General features: G+C 45.5%; 1 protein-coding gene across 1 annotated transcript; it reads left to right on the top strand.

Moving 5' to 3' along the window:
* The first annotated feature begins 332 nt into the window (after positions 1–332).
* Positions 333–9646, top strand: EIF3L (eukaryotic translation initiation factor 3 subunit L). The gene is made up of 13 exons (XM_057420701.1): positions 333–337; positions 429–477; positions 565–775; positions 1348–1427; positions 1687–1748; positions 3107–3176; positions 3858–3931; positions 4877–5048; positions 5636–5790; positions 6578–6748; positions 7733–8230; positions 8569–8649; positions 9388–9646. The coding sequence occupies exons 2-13, from the start codon at positions 468–470 to the stop codon at positions 9424–9426; spliced, it is 1623 nt and encodes a 540-aa protein (XP_057276684.1). The 5' UTR covers positions 333–337; positions 429–467; the 3' UTR covers positions 9427–9646.
* Positions 9647–11152: the final 1506 nt, after the last annotated feature.

Here is an 11152-nt window from a genome sequence, read left to right as displayed (position 1 = left end):
CACGCAACCTTTTCAGAGCTAGAGAGAAAAGAAAGAAAGAAATTACTGGAAAGCGCGGAGGAAAACTGAGCACTTTCCTACTGAAACAACCCACTTCAGCTTTGGTGCAGGGTCCAAACCACACTGGTGCTGTCTCGGCTCACAGAAGGGGAAGTAGAAGATCCAAGATGCCAGGTAAGAAGCGCTCTCCTTGCCTTCTCCTGACCGGTGCTCTCCCCTGGCAAGCGCAAGGGAGCCTTCCCAAGCCGCCCGCCGAGCAGATCCGACCTCCTTCTGGAGGCCCCTCACACGGGGAAGTCGAAGGTCTACCGGCTCCCCAAACCGGAACGACAACGATGTGCGAGTCGGGGGTCTCGGGGCGGCGGGAGGGGACCGGGGTGACTGTGTCCGTGCTGGCGTGGTGATTAGCTGCTGCCGTCTCTCCACAGGCCGCCTACGATCCCTACGCCTACTCCAACGACTATGATATGCACACGGGTGAGTGCGGTGGCCCATGCGTGCCCCGAGCCTGCTGGGCCTGTAGGCCTCGGCCGCCTGCCTCACTGCGTCTCTCCTTTCTCTCAGGAGACCCGAAGCAGGACCTGGCCTACGAGCGCCAGTACGAGCAGCAGACCTACCAGGTGATCCCCGAAGTGATCAAGAACTTCATTCAATACTTTCACAAGACAGTGTCGGATCTCATCGACCAGAAGGTGTACGAGCTCCAGGCCAGCCGTGTGTCCAGTGATGTTATTGACCAGAAGGTATACGAGATCCAGGACATCTATGAGAACAGGTACAAAGGAGGAATCACTGTTTTAAACTGTGGTGAAAATGCACACTGCTTTTAAAAACGGAAGGCTGACTACTGCCTGTGGTGTTTGGGCTTTCTCTAAAATAAGTGTGAGGTTTGATCTGATTACTGGAAGAAAAAAGCCAAACTCTCAGTATTTCCACACCATTAAGCTAACATAAGTGAGTTGTGACTTGTCTGAAGGAAAATCCCAGTCCTGTGCCTAGTGTGTGTGGAGGCAGCAAAAGTGACCCCAGTAGTGCTAGTTAGGCAGTTTGCAAAAAGCCATGCGGTGGTGTCTGTTCCCTGCATATACTCCCTCCTGCTTGTAGCTGTGTCACCTTAACGTAAAGGGAGTATGAAGGTAACACACACAACCGTTCCATACTTCAGGGATAAATTGAAGACTTTAATTGCTTAGTTTGTGATTCTCATTCTTTGACTCAACACTGGACTTACTAGAAGGAGGTGGAGCTCCTCTTTCTTGTCGAAGTCCTCTGTATGGTGATCTCTAATTCCAGCACTATTATACTGAGAAAGGGTTTATAATGCCATAAGTGTGTCTTATCTTTCAGCTGGACAAAGCTGACGGAAAGGTTTTTTAAGAATACCCCATGGCCAGAGGCTGAGGCCATTGCCCCTCAGGTCGGAAATGGTAAGTCTTTGGTTCTCTTTTTCTTGTCAGATAAAGAAGGAACTAAATAGCTTGTTAAATTAGTGAGCAGGTGTCTAGTGTTGCTGCTGCCCGAGTTGCTCATCTTTGTTCACTCTGGCAACTCCTCCAGCAGGTGCCTGGCAAGAAGTCAAACTCCCTTTATTACTGTGGCAGGAGGAGCACCACTGGTGTATCCAAGAGATCCAGTTGCCTGGGCCTTGTGGCTTGCTAATGTCTTGTTCTGTAATCTTTTTTCCAGACGCTGTTTTCCTCATCCTATACAAGGAGCTGTATTATAGGCACATCTATGCCAAAGTCAGCGTGAGTGTTTGTCCTGTGTCTCCCTGTTGGTTGCATGCTGTGTTTTCTATGCCACTGAACTTGCCAGTTCTTGCTGCCACCGCAGCATCAGTGGTTCTGTGGTCTTTGCAATGCAGGATTGAATGGATTTATGAGTTCTAAGTCAGGTTGCAGTTAAGAAGGCTTAAAATTCTTGCCTTTTTTTTGTAGTAACTAATTGCTGAAAAGCAAGAAAGGCTTGACTGTCTTTCTGAGGCTCATTAGCTGTCTCCTCAAGCTTGTTTATGGTGACTGTGCAGGTTTCCCTGGCAGCCTGTATGAATCAGAAGACCTGGTCTGAGTTTTCAGGAGGCTATTGCGTAGAAGTTTGTTACTGTAGTGCTTAGGGAGTTGGGGAAGAAGGAGGTGTTGGGGGTAATTAAATTTTCTTTCTGATAGAGCTGTAATTGCCAAGACCTATAGATCAGTTGGTTTTGTGTGTTTCTTTGTGGCTTTTTGTTCTCCAAATTAGCAGGTGGGTGAGAGAGTGTTACAAGAAGAAGGTGCATTATTTGTGATTAAAAAACCCATATGGGGTCAGAGTGCTTTGTGGAGAGGGACACAGGCACCATAAGGGATACAGGAGAAGGAAAGAATAATGCTCTATAAAACAAAACAACCCCAACTTTTTTTTTTCTTCTTAAGCTAATTCGAAGTCAGTGAGAAAATCACAGTTGGTTTTGGTCCTTTAAAGAAGGAAGCTGAAGAGAGGCATCACTTTCGAGTAAATAAATAGCTGCAGTTTTGGTGTGGACCAGAGGGGGGAGAAATGAGCCCTTTAAAAAGGTTGCTGTATTAACGCAGGTCGGGCTTTAACAGGAGAGACTGGTTTCTCAGGCTGTGCTATTAGTTGTTCTCAGGCTGCCTTTGAGTTGCCTCCAGGTGAAATAAGAAAGATCATTCTAAGAAGAGAGTGATTCCCTATTGTGTTTGCTGGTCTTTCAGAACATTTAGAAATACTGTCTACAAGTAGTATTGTTGGTACAGAAAGGCTTCTCAGGAGGGGAGAAGGGAGGAAAGCTGTTGAAGGTAGTGGGAAGCTCTTCAGTCTGGACAGCAGAGAGGAGGACAAGGAGGGTTAAGGCATCCTATTCACAGGAGGTTTGATTGCTTGGTTGCCCTGTACATGAAAAACCAGCCCTATTCTGTGGGACAATAGTGATACAATGTCAGGTCTTCTGGGTGGTGCTGGTGGGTGTCCTAGTTGAATATTGTCTCTAACATTTCTGAAATAGACCCTATACTGCCCTGACTATTGACTGTCCTTCATATTCTGTTGCCCATAAACTTCCTCCTGCCTTGCTTGAAACTAAGCAGACTGTGCTGACTTCTCATTGCAGGGGGGACCTACACTGGAGCAGAGATTTGAATCCTATTACAACTATTGCAATCTCTTCAACTACATCCTCAGTAAGTTGCTGCAGTTCCTTTCTGTTTTGAAGCGGGTACAGCTGGCGAGGGGTAGAACTGCAATGTTTAAAGACCCAAGAGGGAGAAGTAGTCTACAGGCTTTCCATGTGTTTGAGTTTTTGTTCACGGAAGAGCACTTTACATCCATGCATTTAAACCCACAAAAAGCATAAATATTTTCCAGTGCTTTCTGAAATACTGTAAAAAGTAAAACTTGTTTAGCTTTATGCCTTGCTGAGAGCTATTTCACCCGTCTTTTTATTAAAAAGCAAAATGAAGCTGTAAGCTAGAGAAAACTTGCAGTGTTTCACAATTGGTTACTGTTGTTGACTCCCCTTGGAACAAATCTTAGTGTTTGTGACTCCCTGCCAGACTTGTGGAGAAAACATCAGCTGGGGTAAAACCCTACAGCCTGTGTGCAGTTTCTGAATATCACTGCTACTCAGCCATCACACTCTAGAGGTTAACCCCATACATGCTCTTATTCTTTAAAAGGGAAGGAGTTGAGGTAGCCAAAGCTGCATATCACTGCCCTTCTGGAAGTTTCATTCATCTGATGCTGCATCTTCCATTTCAGGGAAATTGTGTTCTTTCAGTTATCTGTTCCTCCAGTTCTACCACTGTTCTTGCTCAAGAGATTAAGCCTCTCTTAAGGCTTAATTCTTCTGCATTCTTCTGCAGATGCTGATGGCCCTGCTCCTCTGGAACTGCCTAACCAGTGGCTCTGGGATATCATCGATGAATTCATATACCAGGTATATGACTATGAGACTGGGCCATTTTGTGGTGGCATTGCCTCTGTGAGGCGCTATTTTTCATCTTGTCCCTCTGTGATTTTCATAGCTTGGGTACCATTGCAGGTCAAAAAACTTTGATGAGCATTGTTATTCCTGGGTCACCAGGTAGATAAAATAGTTGTAAATGTACAGATTTTTAAGTTACAGGGAGGTTTTAGGGAAGTCCTGGACTTCTGTTGATATTTCTGTTTCAGTTGCTGCTTAGTGGATTTTTTTTAAACTAACCTTCATTTCTTCCTGATTTGTGCAAAGCAGCCTGACTGAAGGCTGCTATAATCACAAAAACCTTCTGAAGATACTTGTTCAAACTCATGTGTTCTTTGGTTTTACTTTAGTTTTGCGTTTCCTAGTCAGTAGGGCCTTTATGCTTCCACTGAAAGATTGCTGACCTGATTTGAAATAATCTGTGGTCCAAGATCTTGATGTCAGAAAATAATTTTCCACTTACTGTTCTGAGTGCAGCAATACAGATCTCAAATGCTGTTGGTTCTCCTCTATAGATTCCTTTCTCTGTAACTTTTTACTGTAGAGCTGCCTGGAATTCCTTAACCGTTGCAGCCTTGCCAAGCTTGAGGATGAAAAACAATGTGTGCATATATAGAAGCAGATGTGTGTGTGTGCAGATACATCTTATGACTTGTTTTTTCTCTTTGCTACCTGTTCAGACAGCAAATCCTTCTCAGGTTCATTCTGTCTTCTGGCCTTTTCCCTATACACTGTATAATTTTTTCCCTAAGTGCTTCAAAGTTAGTATTATTTCCCATTTTGGTTGCCAGGTGATCTCAGATGAAACTTCTGCAGCTTATTGTAGTGCATTTGTGCGATCAACTTGTAAGCTTAGTGCACTTATCGGAACATCTCCAAAATAGCTTTTCATCATTGAATCTCTGCTTTTTCCTGTAGTTCCAGTCTTTCAGCCAGTACCGCTGCAAGACAGCCAAGAAGTCTGAAGAGGAAATTGATTTTCTTCGTTCCAACCCCAAGATCTGGAACGTCCACAGTGTCCTTAATGTGCTGCACTCTCTGGTAGACAAATCCAACATCAACCGACAACTGGAGGTCTATACTAGTGGAGGTGAGCTAGCTGCGGGTTGCCAAGCAAGACCTCTGTCTGTGCTTTTATTTTGCTTTTGATTTTATTTGGAGCACCTCCCATACGAAGACAGGCTGAGAAAGTTGGAGCTGTTCAGCTTGGAGAAGAAAAGCTGCATGGAGACCTCATAGCAGCGTTTCAGTATCTGAAGGGATGCCTGCAAGGATGCTGGAGAGGGACTCTTCATCAGGGACTGGAGTGATAAGATAAGGGATGATGGGTTCGAACTTAAACAGAAGCAGCTCAGGTTAGATATTAGGAAGAAATTCTTTATTGTGAGGGTAGTAAGGCACTTTAACATCTTGCCCAAAGAACTGGTAAATGCTCCATCCCTGGCAGCGTTCAAGGCCAGGTTGGGCAGAGCCTTGGGTGACATGGTCTATTATGAGGCATCCCTGCCCATGGCATGGTGTTGGAATTAGATAATATTATGGTTTTTCTGCCAACCCAGACCATTCTGATTCTGTGATTACACCTGAGGTCTTGCTCCCTTTGCTTGTAAACATAGACATGTTAGAATGGGAGTTGGCTTCCTTGGAAGAAGGCGTCATGGTTCCTTTTCTCCCTAGGTGACCCTGAAAGTGTGGCTGGTGAATATGGTCGCCACTCTCTTTACAAGATGCTGGGCTATTTCAGCCTGGTTGGGCTCCTGCGTCTGCACTCTCTGCTGGGGGATTACTACCAAGCAATCAAGGTTCTGGAGAACATCGAGCTCAACAAGAAGGTAAAGCAGTGTGTTTTAAATCCTCTGTTTTGGTTTTCTAAATGCCTCTGTTCAAGCATGCTGGTGAAAGATTGCCATAATGAATCATCCAGCTGAGGAGTTGTTTGTAGCTGTTGTTGTTGTCAGGAGTTTGTAGTTGAACACAGCTAGAGCTTTGGCATTAAATGAAGCCATATGATAATGCCTGCTGCTGTTGCAGCACAAATGCCTAATTTTTTAGGTTTGCTGTGTTGTGCAAGTCAGTATTGTTACAGGGAATATTATTTGAAGTGTAAGTGGTAGCTGGCTGAGCATAGCACTCCTACCCTTGTCAGTGGCTTATTGTATTTTTGACTCATGTTCTCACTGTGCCACCTCCCATCATGCATGTTTTTGCCCTAGAATCCTAGAATTGGGTGCTGTGTATGGTAATAGTGGCAAAAAAAGTCCAGCTGCAACACAGGCTTGGCCCAAGGCTTGGCACAGATCTGTGTATGTGCTGTCTGGCACAGGACGTGGAGTGAAACAGGGGAAAAGGGAACTGAGCAAAGCAGTGTTAGGCACAGTGCAGGAGTCCTCTGCTTGCAGGAAGCTGAAACTGGAAAACATAGGAAATGGGATGATCTAATAAAAAGTGAGGAAACTGCTGCAGGGATGGGTGGGAGGTGAGGTATCCTGAATTAACCCTCTCCTTCCTATATTTGGGATGGGAGTGAAAGCAGAGGTGGCTGGTTTCTGGGTAGTGAGCAGTTTGTATCAAAGGTGGTTGTCTTCTCTCTAACATAGCATGTTCATCCTTCCTTCTCAGAGCATGTATTCCCGGGTGCCTGAATGCCAAGTAACCACATATTACTATGTGGGCTTTGCGTACCTGATGATGCGACGTTACCAGGATGCCATCCGTGTCTTTGCTAACATTCTCCTCTACATCCAGAGGACCAAGAGCATGTTTCAGAGGACAACCTACAAGTATGAGATGGTAAGAGATAGAATAGGTCTAGACTTCCCAAACGAAAAAGCTGCTTTCTTCTTTCCTGCCTCTTCTGTCACTTGATAACTTACATCAGCCTTATTTCCCTGGACTATGCTGGTGATGGTGCCTGGGGAACCTTTGAACTGCTTTGCCATGTGCAATATTTTCTCTTAGCTGCATTACTAGTTCCTTTGGTTGTTCACCATACAGTTGTTCTGGTTCCATCTGCACCCTCCCTCTAGGCAGTGTTGTTAATGAGTATCATTAACAATAATATTCTTGTTGATGCTGCTTCAGCCTCAGTCCTGTTCTAGTCCAGTCCTGCATTTCAGATTACAGCCACTCATATGTATTTCCATTGTCAGTCAGTCATTCACAGACTGTTTTACATCAGCATAGCTGAAACAAAGCTCCTTTTTCTTTCAACCTAAGCTGTCTCTGGTGCCTGTTTTACCCCTTGCTGCTGCTGTCTCCTTTTCACCCTTATGATTCATTTCATTTTGTATAGCCAAATCCTGCCATTCTCAGTTCAAAAATTTCATATGTCTGTTTCAGCCACAGAGCTGTCCGTTTCATCCCACACTCAGATAAACCTTCCTTCTCAGTCTTTTCTTCACTGGTTTCTCTGATGCCTCCCTTGCCAGGAGATGGTTGTTGAACTCTGCCTTCCCTTCCCCTGTGCCTTCCCTTCCGCACTTTTTCGCACCAAAGCAAACATGCTTCTGGCCATCCAGGTTATGTATGGCTCTGGGTACATTCACTCTATCCAGCCTTCTTTTTCATTGATAAGAGCATTGATACAGCATTCATCTGTCTGCTTTGCCCAAAGGCATTGCTTCTTTATGCTGACCCCCTTGACCATTAGGACTGTTGGTGGTCTGGGTGAAGGGTCTGTCTCTGAAAAAAGGGTCTATTTCTATCTCCCAGCTCCCTCTGGCACTGTAAAGCCTGACCACATTGATAACTAACAGGTTCTCCTCTCTATCTCAGATCAACAAGCAGAACGAGCAGATGCATGCACTGCTGGCCATCGCCCTCACCATGTACCCCATGCGCATAGATGAGAGCATCCACCTGCAGCTGCGAGAGAAATACGGCGATAAGATGCTGCGCATGCAGAAGGGTGATGCACAAGTCTATGAGGAGCTCTTCAGTTACGCCTGCCCCAAGTTCCTCTCCCCTGTGGTACCCAATTACGACAATGTGCACCCTAACTACCACAAGGAGCCCTTTCTGCAGCAGCTCAAGGTCTTTGCTGATGAGGTTCAGCAGCAGGCCCAGCTCTCTACCATTCGTAGCTTCCTCAAGCTCTACACCACCATGCCTGTGGCGAAGCTGGCTGGCTTCTTAGACCTTACAGAACAGGAGTTTCGTATCCAACTGCTTGTCTTCAAGCATAAGATGAAGAACCTGGTATGGACCAGTGGCATATCTGCTCTGGATGGGGAGTTCCAGTCTGCCTCTGAGGTTGACTTCTATATTGACAAGGTTGGTATCTCCTTTGCTGACTAGGAAATACCTTTACCCGGGAAATTCTGGAAGTGGCAGCACCCAGTTTTGCGCCGGTCTGTGGGAAACATCCCTTCCTTTTTTGCCATGTGAAGGGCTTGGCTGCCTGCAGTGAATTCATAGCCATGCTTAATAGGAGTGTCAGTAGATGACCAGTGATGGGATGTCACAGGCACCTTTGGTAGTCATTGTACCCAGAAAACAAAGGTTCCAAATTTCTTCCCCAGGACAGAGGGAACTGTTTGTCAGTGTTCTCAGGAGGTGACATTTGGGTCAAGTTTTGCAGTCCTCCTGACCTCATGCTGTTCCCTTCTCAGGACATGATCCATATTGCAGACACAAAGGTTGCTCGACGCTATGGGGACTTCTTCATCCGCCAGATCCACAAGTTTGAGGAGGTGAGGCCTGAGCAGGAGAGCTGTGTAGGAGAAGTGGGGTGAGCATTGGAAGTGCTGGGCTGTGCAGCCCCTGGAGGAGCCACACTTGTGTGACACAGCTGCATGATGCCTTGCTGGAGTGAGCCCCAGCTCTGCAAAGCACTGGCAAAGGCAGGTGGTTTCAGCAGCAGCTGCTGGCCTGTGAAGAGTGGTTTTGTGTGAGAAGTGCTTCTTTGAGCCACAGGAGGGGTTTGCTGTCCAAGGGCATTGACTTTGTTATCCCCAGAAAACCGTGGTGTTCCTATCAGTAACATAACTAAGTTTGTATCCCTACCTTCTTAACTATGGCTCTAGAAAGTGGCCTCAAAGATTTCTGGAGCACTGATGACTTCAGTGTTGTGCTCAACCAGGAGGTGACGTTCTGTCACTGCTCCACAATCCTGACAGAAGCTGCTGCACACTGGAAACGTAGCAGCAAAAAAACCTGAGATGTGGGGACTTCAGCAATACAGGGTTGCGATACCACTGCTACAAGTTTGTATCCTTTTTTCTCCCCACATCCTTCTCTGCTGTTGTGGAGGGGAGAAGGCAGTTTTAGTGGTTCCCTGTCTGCTTTGCACACTGCCTTCACTTGCACGAGAGTGTTTTATCAGTGAGTTAGAGAGGAGGGAGTAGAGGCATTGGATAAAGGCTGCTGAGGGGAACAGTAGCGTATAACAATGACTGTATTTTTCTGACCTTTCCTTTCTCTAATTCCAGCTGAATCGAACCCTGAAGAAGATGGGCCAGAGACCGTAGAACTTCTGTGCATGCAGTGATTGGGCTGAGCAGAGAAGTGGGTGGGAGAGATTTTTGTCTCTGTGGCAAGAGAGAGGAGCTCAGGATTCTGGCATTTCTGGAATCTCCTGTGACTGAAGGTTTTTTGTACTTAAATAAGCAGGATCATTTGGCTCAAGTTACCCTATAAAGGACAAGACATCTAATAAATGAGTGGAATTTTCTTGGTGAGCATTCAGTATCTGATGTACTCATTTATTTTTCCTCCATGGAAGAATATAATTGCATTTGGAGATGCAGGCAGCTGCTGTTGGTATGTGCTGTCTTTGGTCCATGCTGTTGCAGGTAGCAGTGAGGAGATGGCTTCCCATGCTCAGAAAGGCACTGTGCGCAGCAAAGAGGGAGGGCTCAGTACTGATTAACAGGGACAAAATGAGCTGTTCTGCAGTGTTTCCACCGGATATAGAAAGAGATACAAGCTATCGTTGTATCTTTTAGCTCTTGCACCACACCTGGACTAAACCCTAGGTTACATTTTTGCCTTCCCACCCTTTTTTAGTTGCTATGAAATAGAAATGCTCCAAAGTGGATTGACATGGTTTTAGAGGAAGGGGGAGGATTTTTGTAAACATTAAACCAATATTAGCTTTGGTCATTTAATGAGATTTCCTTGCTGGAGGTTGTGTTTTGTTTTAGCACAAGTGATGCCCAAGTCCTGGCCCTTAATTTAATGGAGTTCACCCTCTCTAGAAAACTCCCTGAGGGTGTTTTATTTATTATTTATTTATTTATTAAACCCCTTTAAATGCTAATTTTCCCAGCTCTCCAGCCACTTTGGATTCTTCAAGGCAAACTTGCAGTGTCTTGAAATAGAAAACTAGCCCAAGAAAGGGGAATCAAGGACCTGTAAATACTGGGGAAGAGAATGCAAAGAATGAGTTGCATCTCATCTGCCCTCCACACCCTCTCTCCCCTCTCCTTTTGCTAGCTTTAAATAATTTGGTGTTTGAGTGGTAGAAACAGGTGTGAGAGGAAAACCTGTGTGTGTAATAGGACAGCTACACAAAGTGTGCTTCACACACACCATCTGCCTCTTTGTACCTCTCCCTCTCATTCCTTTCCACTGAGAGAGGGATCCTGGCAGGCTCGTTTGGCTTCATATGTGATTCTGTTTAGAAATCAGGAATAATTAGCCTTTGTTGGATTATATGCCATGCCTGAATGAGGGTCAAGTTTCTAGTGCCCTAGATACAGCTCAAAAGTAAACTGTTTCCTTCGCATCACAAAGTCGAGTAACTCAGGCTGGCAGGGTACAAGCAGTGCGGAGATTAAATGAGCAGCTCCTGCTGGCCTTCTGGCTGCTGCTGTTACTGTTGTGCCTGCTAAGGTTTTACTGCTTCCAGTTCTGAAGGGTTTGAGGCAAACATTTCATTAAGAAATTAAAAGACTAAGACTCCACTGCATTGCACCGGAGCTGGGCTCATAGCAAGCAAATCCGCTCCTTTTTATTTTTAGGGCTGGCACTTGCTTGTGTGTATTTATCAACAATGAGCATAGCTGTCAACAGCAACTCTCCTACTTTCTTGTTATCGAAAGCCTAAATCTTCCCCAGAGCATGTGCTCAGCTACATGTGATATACAACAGGAAAACTGCTGGCAGGGCAGGATCTCTGTGATCAGTTCTAGTTCACAGCATATAGGAAAGGAATCCAGTATGTTACTGGGATTTAGTCTGTTTTTAATCTAT

Source organism: Pezoporus wallicus, unplaced genomic scaffold (assembly GCF_028554395.1).
Source record: "Pezoporus wallicus isolate ANWC-B61680 ecotype Strahan unplaced genomic scaffold, APGP_CSIRO_Pwel_v1 contig_2871, whole genome shotgun sequence".
In the NCBI taxonomy this organism is placed as follows: domain Eukaryota; kingdom Metazoa; phylum Chordata; class Aves; order Psittaciformes; family Psittacidae; genus Pezoporus; species Pezoporus wallicus.
The sequence above is the reverse complement of the archived record's forward strand: the minus strand, read 5'-3'. Positions and strand labels throughout refer to the sequence as shown.

Excerpts from the sequence above, each read along its gene's own strand:
- EIF3L (XM_057420701.1), top strand. Across the intron at positions 3,177-3,857 it reads TCTCTTCAACTACATCCTCA|ATGCTGATGGCCCTGCTCCT; the intron begins GTAAGTTGCTGC and ends ATTCTTCTGCAG. Across the intron at positions 6,749-7,732 it reads CAACCTACAAGTATGAGATG|ATCAACAAGCAGAACGAGCA; the intron begins GTAAGAGATAGA and ends TCTCTATCTCAG.